The following is a 26466-nucleotide window of genomic DNA, read 5'->3' as shown; positions in this document are numbered from 1 at the left end:
ACTGAACAATGCAGTGGTGTGATGGCAAATGCCAAATCACTGGCTCTCCTAGGAAAAAGAGCTCTGATTGTTAGCATTCGCTGATTCCCACCAGGGCTGACTTCAAGATACAGAAGTGCTGTCACCAAATGCAGACTTGGGAAGAGATGCTGGCGACTGGCTCTTGGGGGCAGGGCTGAGCTGACTCAGACTGGAGTTCCAGGGGTTGGGAGCCTCATTGTGATCAGTGCCCCAGAGAGGCTGGGGAGAACCAAACTCATGGGGCATTGCAAACTTCCAGGGAAGAGAATTTCAAGGAGAAAAAAAGAAATCAAGCTTCTTGTCTGCTGCCCACAGTGGCACAGAAGGAGGAACTTGGAGAAGCTGCTGTATCCGGCTGCCCCCTCTCCGCCTCTTACCCATCAACCCCATGGGACCCCTGACTCAGGCTCTCTCTGCAGGTCTGGGGTTCTGTCTTGTCAAGGGTGGAACAGGTTCCCATCAGGCTGCGTTCACCTATGCAGAAGGAGCAAAAGCTGGAGAAGAAAGGACAATGTTAATGAGCAGATGTCATGACAGATCTACTCTGAAAAAAGCACCAGGCCGGGCCAAAGGCGCCCTGGGCTCACCAGAATGAATGGGGGCACCAGGATGGTTTTTCGGATCCCAGGACATTCTGTGGGGTAGAAGGGGAGCTCCTCAATGCCCAGGTGGGGGACATGGGCCCCTGAGAGCTGCCCATTTGTGGCCCTTCCCATGAGGCACCAGAAGACTCTCCTGCCAGATCAGGGTCACAGCAACTGAGAACAATGCCGCCCGGGCAGCCCGAGCGGGCCCTGCACAGGGCAGGGGGTCTGGGAGAGCAGCAGAGGCTGCTGGGGCCTGTCCTTCCCGAACTGGGCCACCGTGGGGGGGACTTTCATCTCCTGCCTTCCCCTCGGGGGCACTGCAGCATCCGCCTGCCTCCGTCTCTTCCCACCCCGCTCCTCCCAGGGCGGCAATTACTGCGCTAATTAGGGCGCTTTGATCATCTTTAGAAATGGCCACACTGGGGAGGGACGCTGCCAAGCAATTAGGGGCAAAGAGGCTGGGAGCTTGGGCACCTCCTCAGGGGGCGGGGCTGCAGAAGACCCTCAGACACCCCCTGCCTCCTCCCCTCAGGAGTGTCTACACACACACACACACACACACACACACCCCTCCCCAACATAGCCGTAAACTCCTCAGGGAATAGAGGAGGATAGGAATCTCCCCTCTTCTGCGCCCTGGAGATAGGACCTGCCCACCAGCCCCCTCCGCCTGGCCCCCAGCCCAACGGTCAGCTCTTCTGGCCTGTCCAGGCCCCTTTGATGGAGCCGCAGAAACAAGGGCTCCTTTGACAGACAGAGGGGGGGGCCTCAGAGCCCAGATGATGAGACTTCAAAGGTGAGCCCACTACGCCGTTCCCTCCCCCGACCCCGGCCCCCCTCCCGCAGTCTGTCCTCTCTATAGTGCTCCCCCTACCCGCCCCAGGCCCCATTTCCCCCTGTGGGCTCCTGGAAGTAAAGGGCCAGGTGAGGGACGGGCCAAGGGAAGCGGGTCATTTTGAAGTGAGAGAACAGAGTCAGATGGTCTGAGGGCCGAGAACTCAGTGCCCAGGAGGCAGGCACCGAGGATAAGAGCCTAGAGGGCGGACCCGAGGGGGACAGAGCGCGGGGACAGGGTCACCATGCTGCTGGCCACGCTGCTGCTGCTGCTGCCGCCCCTCCCAGACCCATGGTCTGCCCACGGGCACCCGCTGTACATGCGCGTGCCCCCCAGCACCCTGCAAGGTGAGCTGGTCCAAGGAAGGAGGGGTGGTCTCAGGCAGGGGGCCCCTGAGCTTGCTATCTCCACTCACAGGGCCCTTTGGCCCCTTCTGCGTCCCTGTCGCCCCTCTCTGCTGGCAGAAGGGGCCAGAAATGAGACACAGGTGGGAGAGGAAAGAGGATACCGAGGCGGGGGAGGGGGAGGGCAGCTGGCAAGCACTGCCAAAAGGTGTGCTTTCTGGAAGGTTCTGGGTCCAGCAGGGAGGAAGGGGCCCAGGGCAGCGTCCCCTTGGCTCTCTGGGCCCCAAGGTAGGCAACTCAACCCACCATGGTCATTTTGTGTCCGTAAGCCCGTGTCCTGTAATATCTGCACCTTTGGGGTCCTGTTTTCCCTTCAAGGTTTTTTAAGGAAAGGCCCTCCTTTTTTAAGGACTCCAGCGCAGCCCTGTTGAAATAGCAGAGCTATCTCAGGCCAAGCATCCGATCCTATCTGCTCTGAGTGCCATTCCCTCCCAGAACTCCAGCAGCCCACCCTGCCTCCCTCCCGGGTCTCCCAAGTCAGGACTCAGAGCTGGGGCAAGGTGGACGAGCCTGGGGCTCTTCCCCAACCCTGCGTGAGGACTTGTGTCCCCCGCAGCTCTGTCTGCCCAGGGGACGAAGGTGTTGCAGGCTGCCCAGAGAAGTGCCCAGTGGGCGGTGAATCGGGTGGCGATGGAGATTCAGCACAGACTGCACGAGTGCCGGAGCTGTGCCAACCACACCACCCCATGCCCCGGTGAGCTCGCCCCAACTACCCCAGGGCCCCTTCTCCTGCCCACCTCATCACTCCCTTCAGAACTCACCCCCTCTTGGGGACACACACAGAAAGGGTGGGGCTGCAACCAAGAATAGGCAGGGGAGGGTCTCCCCAGGTGGAAAGGCTTGGGCACACAGCAAGTGCAAAGGCAGGAGGGCTGGCACAGTCTGGGCTCATCTGGTGAACAGTGAGCCGTTTATGGCGGCTGAAATAGACCCTTCCATAGTAGCTCACAGGGCAAAGAACCTGCAGCAATGAGGGAGACCTGGGTTCGATCCCTGGGTGGGGAAGATTCCCTGGAGGAGGGCATGGCCACCCACTCCAGTATTCTTGCCTGGAGTATCCCATGGACAGAGGAGCCTAGTGGGCTACAGCCTATGAGCTCGCAAGAAGTCGGAAATGTCATTCACACACACACACACACACTACTGGGCAGGGTAAAGGGGGGTGGTTCGGCATGCTCCGTTAGGCGGAGAGAGGGCTCAGGCCGAGCCTGGAGTGGAGAAGAGGGGAAGGGTGGCCGTGAGGCTCAGAGGTGTGTTTCTCAGCAGCACCTGGGCATCCCAGGCCTCAAGCCCCCCTCCTGAAGGATTCATCTGAGCCAGGTGAGCTTGCAAAGGCTTGGGGGATAGAGGGGAGGGGAGCAGGGCTGAGCGCAGGGTGGACCCTGGAGGGGTCTCGATGGTTAGGACGACCGGGACTTGTGCCTCTTTACTTGTGCCCCTTCGGCCTTTCCAGGGCCTTGTGGCGAGAGGCGCCCGGGCGCTGTCAACGTGACGCGGGCGCACGGCCGCATTGTGGGGGGCAACGCGGCCCCACCGGGGGCCTGGCCCTGGCTGGTGAGGCTGCAGCTCGGCGGGCAGCCTCTGTGCGGCGGCGTCCTGGTGGCCGCGTCCTGGGTGCTCACGGCGGCGCACTGCTTCGCGGGGTACGTCGGGCCCCCGGCCCCGGGATCCCCAGCGCGGGGCTCCAGCTCTTCCCGGGTCGTCGGGGTGGGGCGCCGCGCGCGAGGCCCGGTCTCTGCTGCCCCCTGGCGGCTGTCTCCTTCCCCGCCTCGGAGTCTTCCCCCGGGCGCACTGTCCGCGGCCTCTGGCTAGCTGGGGGTTGGGGGGCACCCGTGGGCGGAGGCAGGGTCTCCAGGGGGAAGCTTCTCGCATTCCTGTCTTGGGTGTCTTGCGCCGCAGGGCCCCGAACGAGCTTCTGTGGACGGTAACGCTGGCCGAGGGGTCCGAGGGGGAACCAGCGGAGGAGGTTCAGGTGAACCGCATCGTGCCCCACCCGAAGGTGAGAGGGCAGCCCCAGGCCCTCAGACTTGGGAACAGCACCCCCAGCCCATGCCTCGTTTACACGGCGCCGCCACCCCCTCCCCAGTTTGACCCTCGGACCTTCCACAATGACCTGGCCCTGGTGCAGCTGTGGACGCCGGTGAGCCCGACAGGGGCGGCGCGCCCCGTGTGCCTGCCCCAGGAGTCCCAGGAGCCCCCCGCAGGCACTCCTTGCGCCATCGCGGGCTGGGGTGCCCTCTTCGAAGGTACTAGGCAGGACAGGGCCTGGGTGAGCCACGCAAGGGCGTGGGGGAAAGGGGGGTCTGGAGTGATGGAGCTTGGGAAGGCTGGGGTGGAAGGATTCTGACCTACTGTCTTTGCAAAATAATGCCCGTCTCGCCAAGTGGGGAAGAATCAAGGAGGGCAGTGGGAAGGGGGAACCCTAAAACAGAACTCCTGCCATCCAGGCCTGAGCCTCTTCCACGGCTTCCCTGTAGATGGGCCAGAGGCCGAGGCGGTGAGGGAGGCCCGTGTGCCCTTGCTCAGCGCCGACACCTGCAGAAGGGCCCTGGGACCAGGGCTACGCCCCAGCACCATGCTCTGTGCGGGCTACCTGGCCGGGGGTATCGATTCGTGCCAGGTATGAGGATCAGAGGGTAGTAGTGGGCTACTCCCCGGCGGCGGGACCGCCTCCTTCCCTGCTCCAATCAGGCTGTCATCAACTTCTCTGCACCTTTATGTCCTCATCGCTAAAATGGGTACAAGAGTGGTAACCCCAGTAGAGCTCAGAGCTGCCTGTAAGGGTGTCATTGGGGTGGGGGGAGGTGATAAGGTGAGTCCATACAGTGCCTTCTCTCTTGCCTCTCTCTTTTGGTCCTTGCAGGGTGACTCAGGAGGCCCCCTGACCTGTTCTGAGCCTGGCCCCCGCCCCAGGGAGGTCCTGTACGGGGTCACCTCCTGGGGGGACGGATGCGGGGAGCCGGGGAAGCCTGGAGTCTACACCCGTGTGGCTGTGTTCAAGGACTGGCTCCAGGAGCAGATGAGCGGTGAGCACCTTTCCCCCGACCCCTTGCCCAAAGTGCCCCATAAGTGCCCTGGGGCGAGCCCGTTTCCATCCCACCAGCCCCCAGGCTCCTGCGTGGGGAAAGCCTATTTTCCTCTCGGGAGGGATTTGGGGGGCTAGGACTTAAAGCGAGGGGGAGGTGGTAAGCTAACCCCCGAAGCCCCCCGCAGCCGCCCCCTTCAGCCGCGAGCCCAGCTGCAGGGAGCTTCTGGCTTGGGACCCGTCGGAGGAACCGCAGACAGAGGCCGCCCCACCCTGCGCCTTCTACGCCCACCTATGCCTGGGGCCCGCGGGCGCCTGTGCCCGTCTGGCGCACCAGCAGTGTCTGCAGCGCCGACGGCGATGTGGTCAGTCCGGTTCCCGGGGCTGGGCCGGGGAGGGGGGCCCAGGGTCTGGCCCACGTCTGACCGCCGCTTGGACTCTCGTCTCGCCCGCAGAGCTGCGCTCGCTGGCGCACACCCTCCTGGAGCTGCTGCGGGGGGCCCAGGAGCTGTTCGGCCCTCGCCTGGGGGTGCGGCGCCTGGCCCCAGCCCCGGCTCGCCCCGCTCCGTCGCTCCGGGATCCCCCCAGGCACCCCTCCTGCGAACAGCGGCTGCACTCAGGTACCCCAAGCCCTTCGCAGCCCGGCCCCGGCCCACCCCAGCGCTGCCGCGCCGTTCCGCTAACTCTGCGTCTCCCCAGGATCGCCTCCCCGGGCTACTGGCGCTCGGTTCTCTAAGCGGAGGTCGGAGCGGCGCAGTGAAGTGAATGGTAATGACGCCCCCTACCGGCGGCCGCCAGGGGAGCCGGCCAAGGGAGGCTGTGTCCAGGAGGGGACTCTCGGGGTTGTCTGTGCTGGGATGCAGTTTCACCCCATCTGGCAGCGGTCAGACCCGCTCTCGCCCTCACTTGCAACAGGACGCATGATTCTTTGTGGGGGGGGGGGGGCGGAACTTGTGACTTTGGGCCCGCTCCAGTGTCCACAGAGGCTGGGGTTTTTTACCATTTAACACCTCTCAACTTCAGCTGCCCCAGCCCAGCATGTGGAGGTCTGCCCACTGGGAGGTGTCCCGAGGTTCTGGTGGAATACTGCCCCGACTCCATACTAGCGTCAGCTCTCTCTTATTCCTGAGGTCTCTCCTTTTCCTGCAGGCTGCCCTGGGCTGGAGCCCCTGCGGCAGAAGCTGGCCACCCTTCAGGGCACCCACGCCTGGGTCTTGCAGGTGCCCCCTGAGCGCCTGGCCATGGACTTTAACGAGGTGGGTCTCCAGGCTTCCCAGACTCCTTCACAGTGGCCTGGGAAGGCTAACCTGGGTCAGCCCTGCTGGGGAGGGGGAACAGAAGGGACCCTTCCCCAACAGCCTGGGGTGGAGGTGGGGGAGGGTATCCATGGGTGGGGGAACGGCTATGGGGAGGGCAGCTGAATGTGAGCTGGGTGCTGGGTGGGTGTGAAGGAGTGGAGAGGAGGTGGGAGTGGAGTGTGGGCGTGTCCAAGTGAGCAGGAAGTGTGCTGGATTAGCGGGATGGGATGGGGACAGGGTAGCTCTGCCTGTGAGTTTCTGGAGCAAGGAGGAGGGGGACCAGGAGTGGGGTTGTGGGCCCCTGAACTGTCTACCTCTCCCTCTGCAGGTCCTGGCAGACCTGGGCTCCAAGACACTGACTGGGCTCTTCCGAGCCTGGGTTTGGGCAGGCTTGGGGGGCCGGCATGTGGTCTTCAGTGGCCTGGTGGGTCTGGAGCCAGCCACGCTGGCCCGAAGCCTTCCCCGGCTGCTGCTGCAGGCCCTGCAGGCCTTCCGCCTGGCAGCCCTGGCGGAGGCAGAGCCCGAGGGAGCCCGCAAGGGTTCAAGGCAGGGCCGAGAGCTGGGGAGGAAGGGGCGCCACCCATTCAGCCCTCACGTGCCTCCAGCCAGGTGGCCCTGAGCTGGGTCTCCACTCCACCCCCTGTCTCCCCCCACCCCCATCAGGACCACTGCTCCAGGGCCTGGGAGGGGATCAAGGAGACAATGACAAACCGTCACTGCCAGAGTGGGGTGGGGGCGGGAGGTTAGGGCTCCATGTGTCTTCTCAGATGCACCACCAGAAAATCACAGCTGCTTTAATAAACATTATTTATGATCCACGAAGACCACTCTAGAGCTTCTTTAGGGTGGGACTGGAGTGGATGGACACGGGCTCGAGGGGGAGGGCCGGCCTCCAGATTCAGCTGATAGAGGTCACAGACACTGGAGGAAAGCTGCAAAGCCCCCCATCTCAGGATACCGGTCTGCCCTCCAAGAAATGGCAGCAGCCGACCTGCCTGTCCCCACTGCCCCGCCCGTGGCTGCCCAGCGCTGCCCCCAGCCTTCGGCCTCTCCACCCGGCCCCGACCCTCACTGGTAGCTGTGGGGAGTCCCTTTGCCTTATGTCCCTCGACTCCTGCCCCGGCCAGCCAGTCCTTGTCCCCACCCCCTCATCACCTGCCCCAGTTTCTCTGCCCTGCCGCAGAGCCTAGAGGTGTCAGATTGCATTTCCGGCTGCCTCTTTCCTTTGCCCCCCTCCCACGCCCCCACCCTGCACCTGTCCCCTTGGCACTCACCCACACTCCCCAGCCCTGCCGACCGGAGGGGCAGACCCAAGAGCCAGTCAGAGGAACAGGATGGAAGGGTCTGTATTAACAGTGGGGCTGCTGGCCGCCCTGGTCGTGTGCGGTAAGAATGGCCATCACCCTCCCCCAAGGGTCCCCATTGCACGGTCTCCTCTCTCCTCCTCTGACCCGGGACACCCTCTCCCAGCATCAGGCTCACCTCCCCACTCCCATGGCCATTTTTTCCCTGGAGGGGCTGACCCCCGGGGTCCCACTGCATGCCCAGCAAGACCTCAAGGCAGCGTCCTCCCTGGGCCCCTGTCCCCCACCCTCCCCAGGCAGCTGGGGTTTGAACGAGGAGGAGCGGCTGATCCGGCACCTGTTTGAGGAGAAGGCCTACAACAAGGAACTGCGGCCCGCAGCGCACAAAGAGGAGAGCGTGGAGATCTCCCTGGCTCTCACCCTCTCCAACCTCATCTCCCTGGTGAGCAGCCCCTTCTGGCTGGTGGGGGAAGGGCAGCAGCCACAGCTTCCTGGAGGTCAGCTGGGATGGCCATGGGGAGGAAGGTCAAGGCCCCAGCGCCAGCTCCAGTAGGCCCTCTCCCCTGGAAAGGCGCTCAGGCCCTCTCCAGGCTTCGTACTGCCTGCAGACCTCAGGTGATGCCCCTTCCCCTCCAGCTTCAGTTCTGGGATCTCTCCCACCTCCACCCCATTTTGCACCCATGACACATTCAAGAGGCCATGTGCCCTCCCTGCTTCTTGGTCTGTCCATCCACTCCTGACTGCTGGGGACAGGTCATCATCGTGGTCTCCCGTGGGAGCTGGGAGAAGGCACCTGGGGAATATGTACTGGCCTCTGGGGCACCAGCTTCCTGCTTGATTACAGAAAGAAGTTGAAGAGACCCTCACCACGAATGTGTGGATCGAGCAGGTAAGGAGAACACCCCACGCAGAGCCACGGGGTGGTAGAGAGGATGCAGGGCCCAAATTCTCCTGTGCTTGCTTCTGCTGGGGGATCCCCAGCTTGCTTCAGACACTGTCCTCCAGGACAGACTGGCCCCTGCCTCCCGAGAAACCCCAGACCCAACTGCCCTTCTCACCAGCTACTGCCACCACAGCCCAGAGAGAGCCTCCGGTGAATTAGGATCTTCATCTCAGGGAACACTGTCACAGTGCTGACATTCCTTTCGGGCTTCCAGGGCTGGACAGACAGCCGGCTGCAGTGGGATGCTGAAGACTTTGGGAACATCAGCGTCCTGCGTCTGCCCGCTGACATGGTGTGGCGCCCAGAGATTGTGCTGGAGAACAAGTTGAGCCGCAGCCCTCCCTGCCTCCCGCCGCCCTCCCACCTCTGCCTCCCCAACCCTGGCCAGCACTCACTGTGGCCCTTGTCCGTGTCCCCCAGCAACGACGGCTCCTTCCAGATCTCCTACTCCTGCAACGTGCTCATCTACCCCTCAGGCTCTGTCTACTGGCTGCCGCCCGCCATCTTCCGTTCTTCCTGCCCCATCTCTGTCACCTACTTCCCCTTCGACTGGCAGAACTGCTCTCTCAAGTTCAGGTGCCTCCACTTCTCTGCCTGCCCCTCCCCGCCAGGGCACCCCACCAGGGGCCGAGGGAGGCAAACACCCCCCCAACCCCAGGCAGAGGCCCCACCCCCACCGTGGCCCCAGCCAGCGGCTGAGACCCACCCTCTGCCCTCTGCCCTCCCCAGTTCGCTCAAGTACACAACCAAGGAGATCACCCTGAGCCTGAAGCAGGATGAAAAAGACGGCCGCTCCTACCCCGTGGAGTGGATCATCATCGATCCCGAGGGCTTCACAGGTGCCAGGAGCAGCAGCTCCTGGGTGGCCAGGCTCCCCTGGACACCTGCCCACAGATACAGTCACAGAGCTGCACGTGTGTGTACATACACGGGGCATGGTCACACCGGTACCCAGACGTGCAGGTGGACACAGACCCTTCCCTGTCGGGACAGGGTCCCTGGGGTTGATCTGGCCGACGGATGAGAGGGGTGGTTTAGTTTTCCCATCCCCAGAGGGTCCGGGGGGCGGTTGGGGGTTTTGGCTGTCATCTGACGTGTGTGCCGTGTGTCTTCCACACGGTGTGTATGCTGCCCCCTCCCAATGCCCCCTCCCCCATCTGTGACCAGGCTCAGACCTTGTATGGGGCCCAACCACTTGCCCCTGTCTGTCAGAAGAGACCGCATCCTGCTCGTCCCGGGGCTGGTACATCATGGTGGGGGTAGTGATTCCTCTGACTGCTTTGTTATTCCCCAAGGCTCTTATTTGAACCACATATGGCCTCAGCTTTTATTTTTCCCAAGGAGAAAAAAAAAAATCCATCCCAGAGGAAAACTTTGCCCTTGTAGAGTGAAATCTTCATCCCAAGCCCCAGGGAAAGACACCCACAAACAGAACGTGAACCCTCCTCTGTGTCCCCACCCACCAGCCCCCTTAGGACACTGCAGACAGGCCTGGCTAAGCCCCTGGGCCGGCTCAGTCCCCGCTAGCCCCCCCATCCTGCACCAAGCCTCTCCTTGGCCACCTTGCCCAGCCTGACCCCAAGGCGTCCACGTGTCTTCCTCAGAGAACGGGGAATGGGAGATAGTGCACCGGCCAGCCAGGGTCAACGTGGACCCCAGTGCGCCGCTGGACAGTCCTAACCGCCAGGACGTCACCTTCTACCTCATTATCCGCCGCAAGCCACTCTTCTACGTCATCAACATCCTGGTGCCCTGCGTGCTCATCTCTTTCATGATCAACCTGGTCTTCTACCTGCCAGCCGACTGTGAGCCCAGCACCCGGCATCCCCTCCCGAGGGCCCCTGAGCTCAGCCGCCCCAGCCCTGCCCCTCACTTTCCCTGGGAGCCACTTGGCAGGGGGGGGCATCACCACTCCTGGGGTTCCCTGCCCAGGGTCCGTGCATGAGGAGCACATGGCCTGTCAGCGGCAGGGCTCTGTGACCCTGTGGGATATCCCATAAGCGGACAAGGCCCCAGGGAGTCCCATCCCTTTTGGACCTCACTTCTGCCTCTCATGCTGGGTTTCCCAGAGACCCTAGGGAGAACACTAGTCTCCCTCTGCTGGGGAGAGATTGGCTGTGGAGCCAATGGGTGGATCACAGGGTCTCTAGGAAGCCAGGGCAGGGGACATGCAATCTATACTCACCTGATTCTAGAAGGTGTCATGTCACATGTCATCTGTGGTCACGTGGCTCCAGAACATTTACTATGAGCGGGGCACGGTGAGTTCCAGAGACAAATATGATCCAGCCCTGACCCTGACAGACAGGGTGGAAAATACAGGATTGGGAGTACAGCCTGGGGGCGGTGGGGTGGGAACCAGAGCCAGGCTGTGAGGCGCACTGCAGACCGAGAAGGGACAGTGGGGTGGGGGGCCAGGGGTCTGTGACCACGGGGCCCACCCCACAGCACTTCTCAGGGGCTCAGGTGGGCAAGGCAGGGGGGGGCTGGGCTGGGGTGTGTGAGGACACCCTGGGGCTTCTACGCAGGGCAGGACACAGCAGATCTGTGGTCTAGGGGGGCTGAGTGGCAGGGGATTGGCTGTCGAGGATGGCAACTGTTCCTTGAGCTCTCACCCACAGCCAGGCAGAGGCGGAGCATTTAAGACACACTCTCTCACTCTGTCCTCCCAACATTTAACAGTTGAGGAATCTGAGGCACAGAGAGGTTAGGCCGCTTGTCCAAGGTCACCTAGCAATAAGGGGAAAGACGGATGGGAACCCAAGCGCTCTAGCTCCTGAGCCCTGGGCACCATGGCATTGTGGACAGCAGCGCAGGGGCCACCGTGCCACCCTCCAGGCCCCGGGCCAGAGGTCAGAGCTAAAGACAGGCTCCCCCAGGTGGCGAGAAGACATCCATGGCTATCTCGGTGCTCCTGGCCCAGTCTGTCTTCCTGCTGCTCATCTCCAAGCGGCTGCCAGCCACGTCCATGGCCATCCCCCTCATCGGCAAGTGAGCAGCCCTCCCCGACCGCCCACCCCACCCCGCCCCACCCTGGGCAGGGGCTTCAGGCTGCACCTCCGCCCACAGGTTCCTGCTCTTTGGCATGGTGCTGGTGACCGTGGTCGTGGTGATCTGTGTCATCGTGCTCAACATTCACTTCCGCACACCCAGCACCCACGTGCTGTCTGAGCGGGTGAAGAAGGTGAGGGCTCAGTAGCCAAAAGTTGGAGATTGTCTAGGGCCTCTCTGCAGCGGCATGCGCGAGGCGCATGCGTACACACGCACCGGCACGCGGGGGTGGTACCCAATGGCGGTGGAGCGCATGCGCACATACACAAGGTGGGGGCGGTTGCTACCCCTGCTTCTCGACTCGCCCCAGGCTGAATGTTACCCAGAAGTCAGACTTTAAGGAGACTGTAAAATTTCCTTTCTGTGAAGTTCAAGGACAGGCAAAACCAGTCTTTAGTGCTAGAAGTCAAGGTGTGGCGATTCCCTCTGAGGTTGTGTAGGAATTGATGGGGGCCAGGCAGGACAGAGGGGAGATTTCCTGGTGGCTCAGATAAATAATCTGTGCCCGCAGTGCAGGAGACCTAGGTTCAATCCCTGAGTCGGGAAGATCCCCTAGAGGAGGGCATGGCAACCCACTCCAGTATTCTTGCCTGGAGAACGCCGTGGACTGAGGAGCCTGGTGGGTTACAGCCCATAGGGTCTCAAAGAGTCGGACAGGACTGAGCAACTCACACACACACAGGCAGGAGGGAACATCTTAGATAAAGTTCTTACCTGAGAGGTGTTTACACAGCGAAATGCTTCTGAAGAATTTCACCTGGCTACACGAGGACGGTTTGTTGATTCTATTGTGTACTGGTTATACCTCGATTCAAAACAAAGTGAGAACTGTGGGGGCAGGGTCCCCAGGAGGGATGCTTTCCCTGCCTCTCGTTCTCTGCAGGGCCACCAGGTGATTTGGGGACAGCTGAGGGGGGTCGTTTAGCAACTTTTCTGGTCTTAGCTCAGCACTCGGGGATATTTTTCTGACTTTTTGTTTTTCACCTGGAATTCATTTTCAACCAATGAGTTCTTCTCTATGTTGAGTAGTGAGGGAGAACCGGAAGCAACCTAAGTGTCCATCAGTTAGGGGTCGGGGGGATAAATGATGGATTGGGGAACACCTTGTGGCAGCCAGGGGTGAAGCCCCAATATTTGGATGAGTGAAGGTGACCCACTTTGTATGATGGCTCCTCTGACCTACCCAGCTCTTCCTGGAGACCCTTCCCGAGATCCTGCACATGTCCCGCCCAGCGGAGGACGGGCCCAGCCCTGGAACCCTGATCCGGAGAAGCAGCTCCCTGGGCTACATCTCCAAGGCAGAGGAGTACTTCTCACTCAAGTCCCGAAGTGACCTCATGTTTGAGAAGCAGTCAGAGCGGCATGGGCTGGCCCGGCGCCTCACCACGGCACGTGAGTCTCCAGTGGCTTGGAGTTTGGCACATCCATGGGAGGGAGGGTAAGGGCACGCCTCATGCCCACCCCTGGCCTGGTGTCCACAGGCCAGCCCCCAGCAGGCTCCGAGCAGGCCCAGCAGGAGCTCTTCAGTGAGCTGAAGCCAGCTGTGGATGGGGCCAACTTCATCGTCAACTACATGAAGGACCAGAACAGTTACAATGAGGTGAGTAGCCACGGTGTTCCCATGTACAGGTGTTCAAGTAGTGCACTAATCAAGCATATCCTATCTTAAGGGGGCACAGCTCCCCTCCGAGATACCTGCCAACTTAGATGAAGGAGTGAAGAGTGAGTGCAGATTCCAGGCCTGTAAGGGAGCGGGAGCTCCTGCTTATAACCTCATAGCAATGTGTGTGGCCAGGCACACACTCAGGTATATATGCAAACGCACAGCTCTGCCCTGTTGGGGCCACGCTCTGGACCTCCCTTCAGGTTGCTTCTTTCTCCTAGCTGCCAGTCATTTTCTGTCCCTGCTCAACTCCAAGCCTGAAACTCCAGACAAAGCCAGACACTTAAAAGACTGCCCTATATGGTTGTTCAGTATTGTACCTGTGCATATGTGCTAAGTCACTTCAGTCATGTCCGACTCTGTAATCCTGTGGACGGTAGCCCGCCACAGTCTCCTCTGTCCATAGGATTCTCCAGGCAAGAATACTGGAGTGGGTTGCCATGCCCTCCTCCAAGGGATCTTCCTGACCCAAGGATCGAACCCAGGTCTCTTAGGTCTCCTGCGTTGGTAGGCAGGTTCTTTACCCCTAGTGTATACAACTTGTAAAAATTCTCTCTTGAGATAGGGGCACTTTTTTCAGTTCACATACAGGCTTGCGGCAGCACTGCGTGGCCTGGGGGAGGCCATGGCCCTGCTGTCTGTCTCCTGGACAGATAGGATAACCAGCCCTGCCAGTCGCTGGGGAGCAGGGGGAGGGGGGTGGGTATTTGCTGCGGACACGCCAGCACCTCCCATCTGCTGCAAGCCGGAGGTAGCCCCCACAGCTATGCTGAGGCCATGCGTCTGTCACCGGGCCCCAGCTTGGGGTGAGAGTCTGTGGTCTGGGGGCCCTTCTCACCCCACTGTCTCTTACCCTTGGCCCCAGGAGAAGGACTGCTGGAACCGGGTCGCTCGCACCGTGGACCGACTCTGCCTGTTCGTGGTGACACCCATCATGGTGGTGGGCACAGTCTGGATCTTCCTGCAGGGCGCCTACAACCAGCCTCCACCCCAGCCTTTCCCTGGGGACCCCTTCTCCTACCTCGAGAAGGACAAGCGCTTCATCTAGAACCCTTGGCCAGCCCAGCAACCAGGGCCGTTTCTGGGCGTGAGGGGAGGGCATTGGCCTGAAAGGAATGGGCCTGCAGGGGGTGGGGGTGGGGGTGGGGGTGTAGCTGTGTGGACAGGGGTGTCTGAGAGACCACCAGCTCCTCCTGAGGTGGCTATATCTCGCCCTGAGACCCGAGCCCAATTGGTCTCTGCAAGGCTAGGGCAGAGACAGCTGAGGTCCAGGATTGGAGGGGGAAGCCCACATCTCAACGGTGGTTCTTTTGCAAATAAAACCAGGACCCGCTGGAGAAGGTCTGAGCGTGGACATCGGCTGGGGGTGGGCAAGGCGATTTGTGGGGAGGCAGGGGCTGGCTTGGGCTTCCCAGGTGGCACTAGTGATTAAGAACCCGCCTGCCAGTGCAGGGGATGCAAGAGGCACGAGTTAATCCCTGGGCTGGGAAGATCCCCTGGAAAAGGGCGTAGCCCACTCCGGGATTCTTGCCTAGAAAATCCCCATGGACAGGGGAGCCTGGCAGGCTACAGTCCATGGCATTGCAAATAGTCAGACAGGACTGAGCAACTTAGCACACACGCCTGCAGGGGGCTGGCTTAGGGACCAGGGAGTTTGCACTGGAGCTGGCTTACTGGGCCGTTCTGTGAGGAGTCAGAGAGACAGAGGCATCTTCTAGCCTCCCCCTCCCCCAGGTGGGGGGTGGAGCAGGTGGGATCCTGGACCTTTCCTCCCCTGCTCCTCCAGCAACGCCCCCTTGCCAACCCCTAAAACTTGGGCATCTGAGGCCCCACCTGGAGCCGAGTATGGGGCTGCCTCTGTTTCCAGGTCTTCTAAGGAAGGAGTTTCTTGGCAGGCATGGGAGCCTCAGGACTGCAGAATGGCCTTCCCCAGGCTTTTAAGCCTCAGCCACTCTCTCTGGGTCCCTCTGGAAAGCTGAGGACGGGGATGGAAAGGTCAGGTTCAGCATCCATGGAAGCCAGAGATCAGCCTGTCCAGCTCAGGTCAGACACGCCATCTGAAAGCCTCGGGACTCAGCCATCGCCCCAGGGACGGGTATTTATTCCTCCTCCCAAAGTAGGGTTGTCAAGGCAAGACTTGGGACGTACATATACTAAAAAAAAAAAAAAAAAAAGATGATTCATTGTCTATCTGAAATTCAAATTTAACTAGGAATGCTGTATTTTATTTTGCTACATCTGACTAAATCTGACAACTCTACCCCAAAGGGAGCCCCCACCAATCCTATCCCAAGGGCCAAATTCTTTGAGGATGTGGTTCTGTGTGGTCACCTACCTCCAGGGTGGCCCCCACCTCCTGGTACTCACACCCTGTGTGGCGCCTCCCACACAGTGCTGAGATTGGTCTCTGTGACCCGTAGGCTGAGGCAGAAGTGATGGGGCGTCACTTCTGAGGGTAGATAGTAAAAGACATCACAGCACATTCTCGCTCCCTTGCTCTTACACCCTCACTCACGGTCAGCTAGCTCTCTGACTTTGGGGAAGCCGGCTGGCATGATGAGCAGCCCCGTGGAGAGGTCCTCGCAGCAAGGAGCTGAGGCCTCCAGCCAACAGCCTTGTGAATGACCTCGGATCCTCTGGCTGAGGGGGCCCCTTCGGTCACAGTGGAGCCTTCGGATGAACCTGAAAGTCTCTGAGCCAGAACCACCCCCTCAACTGCTCCTGGATTCCTGACCCTCAGAAACTGTGTGAGACAGTAAACGTCTGTTGTGTCAAGAGACAACCTTTGGGGGTTGTTCGTTACACCAGCAGTGTGACCTTGGGCCAACCAGCCCTCACCTCTCAGTTGCAGTTTTCTCAAAGTGTGTCTTAAGTCCGGCTCATAAGGCGTTCTGAAGATCAAATTTGCTAGTAGGAGTCACAGTAGTTCCGTGTGTCCTGTAAGTTTAAGCGGTGGCTGTTTATCTCATTCCTCGTTTGTGGGCCTCAGTCACCGAGAACAGGTCCCTGGGAGCTCGCAGGGGCCTTCCACGTCCAGGCCTGGCGTGGTAACTGAGAGGGGACTGAGGCAGGTTGGAAAACCTGATTCTTCACCTCCTTAATGTGCAGGCTTGAGACTCACAGCTGAGCCCACATCCCTCAGAGGGAATCAGTGACCTCGTGAGCTTAGGTATATAGAAGGAAAGATGTTTAATCTGTCCATGGAACTGAAGAGAAGAGAAATCATTTAGAATAAAAGCTGACCCTACTTTTGCTGTCCAATATGAACCGTCCAAAAATTCAAGGTACACATCTTTGGGTTTTTATCCCCCTCTCAATAGGAAAACTAGCTTAGACTTACACCTTTCAGATGAGCAGGGAGTCTGGGTCTTCCCTGGAATTGGCCACCAACTCTGGAAGGGTCTCTGTCTCACTCATGGTGATGTCTAAGTAGTGTATGTGTGCTCAATCATGTCTGACGCTGCGACCTGATGGACTGCAGCCCTCCAGGCTCCTCTGTCCATGGTAATTCTCCAGGCAAGAATACCAGAGTGCGTTGCCAGTCTAGGGGATCTTCCCAACCTAGGGACCGAAGCCGTCTCTGGCGTCTCTTGCATTGCAGGCAATCCTTTACCACTTAGCCACCTGGGAAGCCCACGCAGAGATGTGTGAGGGCGGAAAGGCTGAAATCAGATCCCTCGACCACTGTTGTTGCATCTCTTTGCCACATGGTGGCTCTGTTTGCAGCAAGTCTTACACAATCCCATAGCAAGGCTTCAGTGTGTCAAGCCTGCTCAGGTGCCTGGCTATGAACCTTCTAGAGAAGTGAAGTGAAAGTCGTTCAGTCGTGTCCGACTCTTTGCGACCCCATGGACTATATAATCCATGAATTCTCCAGGCCAGAGTACTGGAGTGGGTTGCCTTTCCCTTCTCCAGGGGATCTTCCCAACCCAGGGATCGAACCCAGGTCTCCCACATTGCAGGCAGATTCTTTACCAGCTGAGCCACAACCCCCAAATGCCCCACCTGACCAAGGATGCCTCTTGAGCAGGTTCCCGGGGTCACAGTGGGTCCCCCAACAACACCCACTCGCCCAGCATTCCAGCCCCAGGGTGCCTCCAGGTGGCATAGAACCCCATCTCCTTCCCTCCCCAGGAAGTGACACCAACAGGGGGCCAGCTTCCCATGAAGCCAGAGGGAGTCCCTGCGCACTTTCCCCAGGCCAGCACAGCTACCCACCCTCTCTCAAAGGGCGATAAATCCATCAGGAAAATGTGCCGGCCTGTAAGGAACAGAAAATCCCCAAGACTCGTGGTTTAAACATCAAGGTTTCCTCTTTCTCACATGGGAAGAATCTCGAGACGGCAGCTGCTTCCCCGGCTCAGCTGCCCCACAAAGCTGTGAGGGACCCGGCTCTGTGCTCTCTGCCCAGCCCGCCCTCCTTCACGTGCTGATTTTGTCCTCCAGCCTGAAGCCTCGGGTAGCACCTTGACTGCCACAGCTCCGTATTTCACATCATCTTCAAGACAGGAAAGGGGTCAGCCTTTTCTGACCCTTTTAGCAGGAAGAAAAAGCTGAAACCACTCGGCTGACTTCAGCAGACACCCCATCGGTCAAGAGGTCATCGCATGGCTGCCCCGCCTGCAAGGGAGCCTGGGAAATGAACATTTTGCTTTTCAGGCCTCTGGAGGAGAAGGTGGCAGAGTTGTTAGACGGTTAGTGAGGACTACAGGAGGCTTTCTCTTAATGGGTTCCAAGCTGTTGTTCCCTGATCCTGGGAAAGATTGAAGGCAGGAGGAGAAGGGGACGACAGAGGATGAGATGGCTAGACAGCATCACTGACTCAATGGACATGAGTTTGAGTAAACTCTGGGAGTTGATGATGGACAGGGAGGCCTGGCATGCTGCAGCCCATGGGGTCGCAAAGAGCGGACATGATTGAGCGACTAAACTGAAGCTGTTTTTGTTTAAGCTCTAAGTAGTGTCTGCCTATTTGCAACGCTAGGGACTGTGGCCCGCCAAGCTCCTCTGTCCATGAGATTTCCAAGGCAAGAATACTGGAGTGGGTTGCCATTTCCTTCTCCAAGGGATCTTCCTGACCCAGGGATCGAACCCTGCATTGGCAGGTGGATTCTTTATCACTGAGCTGCCAGGAAGTCCAATGGTTCCCATACCCCGACCTTAACACCTCCAGGGCAGAAGCTGCCACTCCTCAGAGATGCCCCAAGATCACCAAGGAGACCTTCCAGAGCAGAGAGAAGGGGAGAAACCAGGAGTTAAAATCTGCATCCAGAAGAAGGAGGTACAGTTCCTACCAGAAGGAAGTCACTCTCCAGAGTGTTCCTTTTCCTTCCCAGACACTTGTAGGGAAGAAAGTCAGAAATGTCGAGAATCAGCTGAGCATCTATGCCTGGGAGTGGTGGAGGAGGGCGGGCAGTAGGTGGTCCATGATTATGGGGAAGAAGCCATTAATGATCTTTGGCAAAGCATCAACTTGGAGGTAAGCAGAGAGGAGGAGGTGGGCTTCCCAGGTGGCACTAGTGGTAAAGAACCCGCCTGCCAATGCAGGAGACCTAAGAGACATGGGTTCGATCCCCGGGTGGGGAAGATCCCTTGGAGAAAAGGCACGACAACCCACTCCAGTATTCTTGCCTGGAGAATCCTATGGACAGAGGAGCTTGGGGGGCTACAGTCCATAGGATCACAGAGTCAGACATGACTGTAGCAACTTAGCCCAGCACAGAGAAGAGGAGAGGTACTGCTTTGCAAAACAGGTGACGGAATTGAGTCTGGGGGGACTGGGGGCGAAGTGGGGAAAAGGAGCCATTGGCTTGGTAAACTCCAGGGAAAGTGGGCCACACACCTAGATGCGTGGTGAGAGGGAAGCTTTTTGGGTTGGGGACAGGGTCGCCCAGGAAAACCGAGCGCAGGGTCCAGAGCAGCACCAAATGAGAGATCGAGGTAGTTCAGGGAAGGCAGGGGCAACTACTCTTACCCCCCGACCCCAAAGTCCTGGCAAGGACAGGAGGGCCTTGTGGCCCGATGTGGGGGGCTGGGGTCTGAGCCAACCTCAGCTGGATCTCCAAGGATGGGGCACGTGGGCTGACTTCTGCTTCACTGTCACACACTGAACTGGCCAAAGACACCACTCACTCAGGGGTAGGGGGACACATCCTCTGATGGTGCCTTCTCTCCAGCCCTCAGAGACCTCCCCCACCCTTCCCCCAGCGTGCCGAAGGGTGGGCGGCACATCTGGGAACCTGCCCACCTACTGGGTCACGCTGAGCTGTCTGCTGGGAATAGCCGGTCAAAAGACAGGTGGCTCACTGGCAGCAGGGCCCTCGGCGCCTAGATCAGCCTCAGCCCAGCCTCCTGCTGACCATAATCCACAGTGTGGATGGGGCTGATTTTCTGGCCTCTCTTGGTTGGTTGGTTAAGTCGCTAAGTCATGTCTGACTCTTGCGGACCCCATGGATTGTAGCCCGCCAGGCTCCTCTGTCAATGGGGATTCTCCAGGCAAGAATACTGGGGTAGGTTGCCATTTCCTCCTCCAGGGGATCTTCCCCACCCAGGGATCGAACCCGGGTCTCCTGCATTGCAGGCAGATTCTTTACCGACTGAGCTATAAGGGAAGCCCTTCTGGGCCCTCTGGGTCCCCTCATCAGACTACAGGGGCCGCCGCCTTCATCTTGCCTGCCTGCCCCCACCTTGGGCCATGAGTTCCCATGAGCAGTTCGGGCTTATCCCTGGGTCCCCCTGGCCTCGCTATGTCCCCCCATCAGCTGGGGACTCCATGAATGGATGATTTCACAGATGCTGAGGCCCCACTAAGGAGCCCCTACTCAGGGACTGTCCTATTTCCTAGGGCCTGTGTCCCAAATCTTCCTTGGTCCCCCTTCCTTTAAAGCTCATCAGACCCAAGTTCCCTGCCTCAGAGACCGGGGGACCCTGACACCTGGTGCTCTCATTTACGTTCAAGTTTGGGGACCTCAACCATGTGACACAGAAACTCAAGCACCAAACGTGTTTACCCATCGGCCTTCCCACCTCCCCAAATCCTAACCAAGCTGGAGGGAGCAGAAGGAGGGAGCCCCGATCGGGACCTTCCTCAGCGCTCCGCCTTTCTGCCCCATGCTCATCTGTCCCCAGCTCTGCCCTCAGCCCCCGGCTGGAACAAGGACAGAGGACTGGGTCAACTGAGCCTGAGAGTGGGGACGGAGGCCGGATGGCCTGGGCAGATGGAACCCCTCTGTCCTCCCCAGCCTGGGTAATCTGAGCCCGGCATTGTGTCCGCGCGGGGACAGCTGACAGCGCTGTGGTCAGACAGCTGGCGGGGTTGGGCTGGGCTGGCCGGGGTGGCTTGGGGTGGGAGAATGTGGGCTGTTACATGAGCCCTGGAGGCTGCACCCCCAGCCCCAGGGGGAACTGCAGTCCCACCCCGTCCCTACGGAGAACTGTGGCACCATGCGCGGGGGCCAGAGGCCACTGTTCCTTCTGCCGCTGCTGGCTGTCTGCCTGGGTGTGGACACAGGGGGTCTGGGGCCTGGGGAGGCCGGGAGCAGGAGCCCAAGGCCTCAGGGGATGGAGGGTCCGGGGAGGGGTGCTACTGAGGCCTGTCCCCCACCCCCCAGCTCTCCACTTCTCCACATCACCCCCTCCTGTGGCCTGCCCCCCCGCCCCAATCTGCCCCAGAGGCCGTGTCCCAGGCTCTCACCACTGTCCGCTCCAGGGGCCAAGGGCCGGAACCAGGAGGAGCGTCTGCTCGGGGACCTGATGCAAGGCTACAACCCCCACCTGAGGCCCGCTGAGCACGATTCGGACGTGGTCAACGTCAGCCTGAAGCTCACCCTCACCAACCTCATCTCCCTGGTGAGCACAGGCCTGTGTGTGTGTGTTGGGGGGTGGAGGCAGGGATGACAGCCCACTGCTCCTCTGGAACCGGCTGGGGAGTGAAGGGGTGGCTCCAGCAGGCAAGAACAGGCAGGGCCCACAGGGGACAGAGAGAGGGCTTGGGCAGCCCACCAGGGAGCTGGCTGACTCCCATGGGGGATGCCCAAGAGGCTGGGGTCTTGTAGGGATGTCTGGGGAGTCAGTCCACGATGGGGGCTTTGTCCTCTGTTCTGCACCCCCAGAATGAGCGAGAGGAGGCCCTCACCACCAACGTCTGGATAGAAATGGTAAGAAGCTGCCAGACTGCCCTTCTCCTTCCATCAGCCCCACTCTAGGCCCCTGAGGCTCCTTAGAGCTGCCTGTTTCCCTCTTACCCCATCCTGCCTCTTCTGCGCTCCCTGCCCTGGGAGGGGGCCCAGTTCCTGGGGGCAGGATAGGGTCTGGCAGCCCCTCCCCCTGCAGCAGTGGTGTGACTACCGGCTTCGCTGGGACCCTCGAGACTACGGCGGCCTGTGGGTGCTGCGGGTGCCATCCACCATGGTGTGGCAGCCAGACATCGTGCTGGAGAACAAGTGAGGAGGGGGGCCCGGGCAGGGCAGGGCTCGCAGGACAAGGGGGCCTCTGGGAAAGAGACAGGTGAACAGAGGGTGCAGCTGGGGCCCCTGAGGACACCAGGGCATGGGGACTAAGGGTGGGGCTCGGGAACCAGCAGCACTGATCCAGCCCCAACTCCACGGCCTCAGGGCTGGGCCGCCTGGGTGGCTGCTCTCCCCGCTACCGCTACCGTGGGTACAAGGACAGCTCCCTCGGGAGGCACAGGACAAGCGGGGAGCTTAACCACCATCGGTCGTTGTCATGACCTGTATGAAGGAGAGCTGGGGCTAGGGAGCCTTGCAGGGTGGGTGTTGCAGGAGGTTGTTGGGGGAGGCAGTGGTCCCCGAGGCTGGGGTAGGGCGGGACCAGGCAGGGGCATGGTGGCTGGGAAGGGTTGGTGTCCCCGGGCCCCATCCACTCGGGGCAGAGGACTGGTCCGGGTTGTGTGTGGGGGGGTGTCTCAGTCTAGCAGGGACTGTTGGGGCGCGGGCCTCCAGCCCCACAACCTGGCCTGTCCTCAGCGTGGACGGCGTGTTCGAGGTGGCCCTCTACTGCAACGTGCTTGTGTCTCCCGACGGCTGTGTGTACTGGCTGCCACCGGCCATCTTCCGCTCCTCCTGCCCCGTCTCTGTCACCTATTTCCCCTTCGACTGGCAGAACTGCTCCCTCATCTTCCAGTGAGGAGACCCGCGCATGGGGGTGGGGGGTTCTCTGAGCAGATCAAAGAGGGGTCCTGGCTGGGTGGGGACCTGAGGCTTCCGGCTGGGGGTGGGGAGCCGGGCTCCACCTCTGTGGGGCCCAGACATCTGGAGATGCCCACGACCCTCCCTGCTAAGCCCCAGACCCCTCACTCATCCTCCTTCACTGCCTCAGTTTCCGCACCAAAGACAGCCATCAGGGACTGCGGTGGGTGGGCGCGAAGGCACACACATGCCCATGACACACGTGCACACATGCATGCCCACACGCGTTAGGCCACTGCACCCTCAGATCCACGGAGAGGCCAGGGCTATCTCAGTGTCCTCCTCCATCAATGGGGGGATGGCGGTCTGTGGGAGGCGTTCCCCGTATTTTAGAGAAGCAGTGTTTTTGTTTTTTTTTTTTAACAAGGGAACCTGTCTGGAGACCCTCTTCAGTAAAAACAGATCAGAGAGGTACAGGCTGTATTTCCTGTTCTCACCATCAGCCCCTTCTGCCCTGGAGGCAATGGAAGGAAGGGACCCGGGGTGGCCCTCGGCTCTGTCTGCAACCTCCTGGTCCTTAAAATCTATAATTTCCCCAGACCTCGAGAGCCAGACTCCCTGCCCCGCTCCGCCCCTCCCCGCCCCATCTCATGCCAAGGTTTTGTGGAGAACTCAGAAATTCTTGACTGTGCTTTTTGAGGCAAAACTGCCCACAGTTGCCCTCAGGGGATAGTCTGTGTGACTTCCTGGGTAAATCTACACACATTCCAGTTTATCCTCTTTCCCACCCCCATCTTCCAGGTCCCAGACCTACAGCACCAATGAGATCAATTTGCAGCTGAGCCAGGAAGACGGTCAGACCATCGAATGGATTTTCATCGACCCCGAGGCCTTCACAGGTACTCTCCATCCAAGGTCCATGCAGGACCTGGCTGTGGGGCGGGGCCAGACCGAGACCACGCCCCCTCCCGTGTCACGCAAGGTGAAAGCTCCCGTAAACCATAAAATGCATATCATTTAAAGGCCCAGCAAAGCTGATCTTCCTCATTGATAGTGACTCTGGTTTTGGCGGGAGGGGCGTCAAGCATCCTTCCCCACACAGTGCTGCTCCTGTGGGCACTGGGTTCCGTGGGCTGCCGGGATCGGCCCGCCCCCAGTCCCTGTGCACACCCCCGCCTGCTGCCCGCAGAAAACGGGGAGTGGGCCATCCGGCACCGGCCAGCCAAGATGCTGCTGGACGAGACGGCCCCAGCCGAGGAGGCAGGCCACCAGAAGGTCGTCTTCTACCTGCTCATCCAGCGCAAGCCCCTCTTCTATGTCATCAACATCATCGCGCCCTGTGTCCTCATCTCCTCCGTGGCCATCCTCATCTACTTCCTTCCTGCCAAGGGTACCTCTTGCTGGTGTGAGGGGGGCTATGGCCCAGCCAGAGGCACAGGGAGCAGGGAGGGCAGAATGGCACCGTGACCTGGCACCAGGGGCGTGGACTCCTTGTGGGGAGGGGACTGCCTCATGGTGGAGAGGTTGAGATCCGCTCTGAGGGCCTCTTGGTCATGGGCAGCGGGAGGCCAGAAGTGTACCGTTGCCATCAACGTGCTCCTGGCCCAGACCGTCTTCCTCTTCCTCGTGGCTAAGAAGGTGCCTGAGACCTCCCAGGCGGTGCCACTCATCAGCAAGTAAGGCTGGCTCTCATGCTTGAGCCCACCTCCTTTCCTCCCTTCTCAGGAACACAGAGTACTGCCCTCTTGCCACTCCCTACCATCCTCAATCCCAGGGATTTGGGGGAATTAGCCAATAGGGGTGGGACTGGTATCTGGTGATGAAGCGACCAGCCCCACCACCTGCCTATCCCGCCCTGCAGGTACCTGACCTTCCTCCTGGTGGTGACCATCCTCATTGTCGTGAACGCTGTAGTCGTACTCAACGTGTCTTTGCGGTCCCCCCACACACACTCCATGGCCCGAGGGGTCCGCAAGGCAAGCTCCCTACCCTTGCCTACTTCAGCCTCTTCCTACCCTGTCTGTTCACATCCCCTACTGGCCCTGGGCACATTCCTCACCCACCAAGTTCAGCAACAAACTGGCCCCATGTGTATCTTGAAGCACATGCCCAGATGGATCAAGAATAATATACAGTGCTTACTCTGTGGTAGGCATATTACGTATACTAACTTATTTAACCTTCCTAAGACTTCTGTGAAATGGGTATTGGTCTCATCTCCGGTTTATACATGAGGAAACTGAGGCACAGAGATGTTAAGTAGCCCAGCCAAGGTCGCACAGCAAGAAAGTGGATGAGGCAGGATTCTGCCCCGGCCGAGAGGCGCCAGTGGCTGCGTGAGCTGTGGCACACCTGCAGCAGTCAGCTGGGACCCTTGTTACAAAGGCAGATTCCCAGGCCTGCCCCAGAAATCCTGGGTCAGAGGTGGGGCCCAGGAATCTATGTTTTTGACAAGAGTCCTGGTGATTCTGACGTGCACAGAAGTTTGGGGACTCTGGGTCAGTGTCTGGCTCAAAACAGGTAAGCTGTAGCAGGGCCAAGCCACTGCCCCTGCCAGCAGGCTGCCTCGGGGCCCCCATCACGTGAACTCTTTGTGCCAATTGTTACCTTCTGCTCCCAAGCCGGGTCACCCAGGAAGGTCTGCTAGCCACCAGACTAAGCCATGCACATCTCTCCAGGTGTTCCTGCGGCTCTTGCCCCAGCTGTTGCGGATGCATGTTCGCCCACTGGCCCCAGTGGCCGTGCAGGATGCCCGCCCCTGGCTACAGAATGGATCCTCCTCAGGGTGGCCAATCACAGCTGGGGAGGAAGTGGCCCTCTGCCTGCCCCGCAGTGAACTCCTCTTCCGGCAGCGCCAGTGCAATGGGCTGGTGAGGGCAGCGCTGGAGAAGCTCGGTAAGGCAGGGGGAGTGATGGAAAGGAAGGGTCATCTGTTGACCAAGGTGCCAGGCACAGTGGATGAGAGGTCGGCAAACATCCAGGTTGAGGAGAGAGGGGCTGGGGTCCCTAAGAAAGTGGGGGCCACTTTTTCAGACTGTTCCTCCCCCCATTCTACTCCCAAACCTTACCCTTTCTCATCAACAGAGAAAGGCCCGGAGTCAGGGCAGAGCCCGGAGTGGTGTGGCAGCCTGAAGCAGGCCGCCCCAGCCATCCAGGCCTGCGTGGAGGCCTGCAACCTCATTGCCCGTGCCCGGCACCAGCAGACTCACTTTGACAGTGTAAGTCAGCAGAGAGTGGGGTGGGGCTTGCACAACTGATGTGCAAACTTGAACCTGAGGAGATGGGGGCAGGATGAGTGGGGTGGCCATGGTATGGCAATGGCAGGGAAAATGTGGAATTGGGAGTGGCGCTGTGGGGCCATGGAGAAAGCCAGGGTCAGACCTGAAGTAGGTGAGCAGGGCTCAAGGAAATGAAGAGCAGAAGCCTGCTGGATGGCTAAGGATGCTCCAGAGATCCAGCCTCTGGTCGCCTCTTACCCTGCCTTCCACCCTCAGGGGAACAAGGAGTGGTTCCTGGTGGGCCGAGTGCTGGATCGAGTCTGCTTCCTGGCCATGCTCTCGCTCTTTGTCTGTGGCACTGCTGGCATCTTCCTCATGGCCCACTACAACCGAGTGCCCGCCCTGCCTTTTCCCGGGGACCCCCGCTCCTATCTGCCTTCCTCTGACTGAGCTGACCGATCACTGCTCGCCACGTGGAGTCTTATCAGCTGTGTTCTGCTCCTGGGGTCATGAGTATACTCTTTGGGAAACACTCTTGGGGAATATGTGAGAAAAGCTGGGGAAATAAAGAGACAGAGCTGGAAGCCCAGAGTGGCTGGGGCTGGGATGTGGGCAGAGCGCGTCAGTGGGATCAGCATGCACACAGCACCAGCTTGCTTGTCCTGGCACTGCCCTCATGTCAGCAAAGTGCTGTCAACTCCCATCACTTCTGAAGCCCTAAGGACTCTGTTTATCCTATCCCCAGCTAGACAAGTTCCTAACCCTTCAGGCCTGGGCCTCTCTTCCCTTCTGCAAATTCCCTGCAGCCTCTTGAAGGAGGGGAGTCAAGAGAGAAGTGAAGAGTGGCGGCCAATGCTCTCTTGAAAGGGAGGCAGCCCACTCCAGGTGGCATCTGCCTGCTTTATGGGGGCTGTAGGCACCAAACATTTTATGAGTTTTATTCTCTTTTTTCATTCTCAAAAGCTCCTCAT

General features: G+C 59.8%; 3 protein-coding genes across 5 annotated transcripts; all 3 read left to right on the top strand.

The window, feature by feature from the left end:
- The first annotated feature begins 1687 nt into the window (after positions 1-1687).
- On the top strand, positions 1688-7289 carry PRSS56 (serine protease 56). Its single transcript, XM_040228101.1, has 13 exons — positions 1688-1790; positions 2404-2514; positions 3114-3167; positions 3301-3490; positions 3747-3846; positions 3934-4093; positions 4325-4467; positions 4711-4873; positions 5061-5237; positions 5328-5492; positions 5572-5640; positions 6022-6128; positions 6499-7289. Exons 1-13 carry the CDS (start codon positions 1688-1690, stop codon positions 6787-6789), a joined length of 1833 nt encoding a protein of 610 aa, XP_040084035.1. The 3' UTR covers positions 6790-7289.
- Positions 7290-7456: 167 nt separating this feature from the next.
- Positions 7457-14475, top strand: CHRND (cholinergic receptor nicotinic delta subunit). Of its 2 annotated transcripts, XM_040228102.1 has the most exons (12): positions 7457-7556; positions 7771-7916; positions 8319-8363; positions 8632-8741; positions 8838-8993; positions 9147-9256; positions 10022-10222; positions 11297-11408; positions 11487-11601; positions 12656-12860; positions 12950-13068; positions 13997-14475. In XM_040228102.1, exons 1-12 carry the CDS (start codon positions 7505-7507, stop codon positions 14177-14179), a joined length of 1554 nt encoding a protein of 517 aa, XP_040084036.1. In that variant the 5' UTR covers positions 7457-7504; the 3' UTR covers positions 14180-14475. The 2 variants fall into 2 exon arrangements, with proteins under 2 accessions (XP_040084036.1, XP_040084037.1); XM_040228103.1 differs by lacking the exons at positions 7457-7556; positions 7771-7916; positions 8319-8363; positions 9147-9256; positions 10022-10222 and having other exon boundaries at positions 8660-8741.
- Positions 14476-20461: 5986 nt separating this feature from the next.
- CHRNG (cholinergic receptor nicotinic gamma subunit) lies at positions 20462-26079 on the top strand. 2 transcript variants are annotated; one of them, XM_040228100.1, is made up of 12 exons: positions 20462-20629; positions 20840-20979; positions 21243-21287; positions 21466-21572; positions 22116-22271; positions 23079-23176; positions 23467-23667; positions 23839-23953; positions 24139-24253; positions 24956-25172; positions 25362-25495; positions 25772-26079. In XM_040228100.1, exons 1-12 carry the CDS (start codon positions 20575-20577, stop codon positions 25943-25945), a joined length of 1557 nt encoding a protein of 518 aa, XP_040084034.1. In that variant the 5' UTR covers positions 20462-20574; the 3' UTR covers positions 25946-26079. The 2 variants fall into 2 exon arrangements, with proteins under 2 accessions (XP_040084034.1, XP_040084033.1); XM_040228099.1 differs by having other exon boundaries at positions 21463-21572.
- The last annotated feature ends 387 nt before the right edge of the window (positions 26080-26466 follow it).

This window comes from Oryx dammah, unplaced genomic scaffold, assembly GCF_014754425.2.
Source record: "Oryx dammah isolate SB20612 unplaced genomic scaffold, SCBI_Odam_1.1 HiC_scaffold_27, whole genome shotgun sequence".
In the NCBI taxonomy this organism is placed as follows: Eukaryota; Metazoa; Chordata; class Mammalia; order Artiodactyla; family Bovidae; genus Oryx; species Oryx dammah.
This window is presented reverse-complemented; position numbering and strand designations above follow the sequence as displayed.

Bases quoted from the DNA above. Each gene is read 5' to 3' on its own strand.
- CHRND (XM_040228102.1), top strand. From the start codon at position 7,505: ATGGAAGGGTCTGTATTAACAGTGGGGCTGCTGGCCGCCCTGGTCGTG. The intron at 8,994-9,146 runs GTGCCTCCACTT...TGCCCTCCCCAG, and splicing joins AACTGCTCTCTCAAGTTCAG to TTCGCTCAAGTACACAACCA. The intron at 9,257-10,021 runs GTGCCAGGAGCA...TGTCTTCCTCAG, and splicing joins CGATCCCGAGGGCTTCACAG to AGAACGGGGAATGGGAGATA.
- CHRNG (XM_040228099.1), top strand. From the start codon at position 20,575: ATGCGCGGGGGCCAGAGGCCACTGTTCCTTCTGCCGCTGCTGGCTGTC. The intron at 23,177-23,466 runs GTACTCTCCATC...TGCTGCCCGCAG, and splicing joins CGACCCCGAGGCCTTCACAG to AAAACGGGGAGTGGGCCATC. The intron at 23,954-24,138 runs GTAAGGCTGGCT...CCCGCCCTGCAG, and splicing joins GCGGTGCCACTCATCAGCAA to GTACCTGACCTTCCTCCTGG.
- PRSS56 (XM_040228101.1), top strand. From the start codon at position 1,688: ATGCTGCTGGCCACGCTGCTGCTGCTGCTGCCGCCCCTCCCAGACCCA. The intron at 3,168-3,300 runs GTGAGCTTGCAA...CGGCCTTTCCAG, and splicing joins GAAGGATTCATCTGAGCCAG to GGCCTTGTGGCGAGAGGCGC. The intron at 4,468-4,710 runs GTATGAGGATCA...TGGTCCTTGCAG, and splicing joins GGGGTATCGATTCGTGCCAG to GGTGACTCAGGAGGCCCCCT.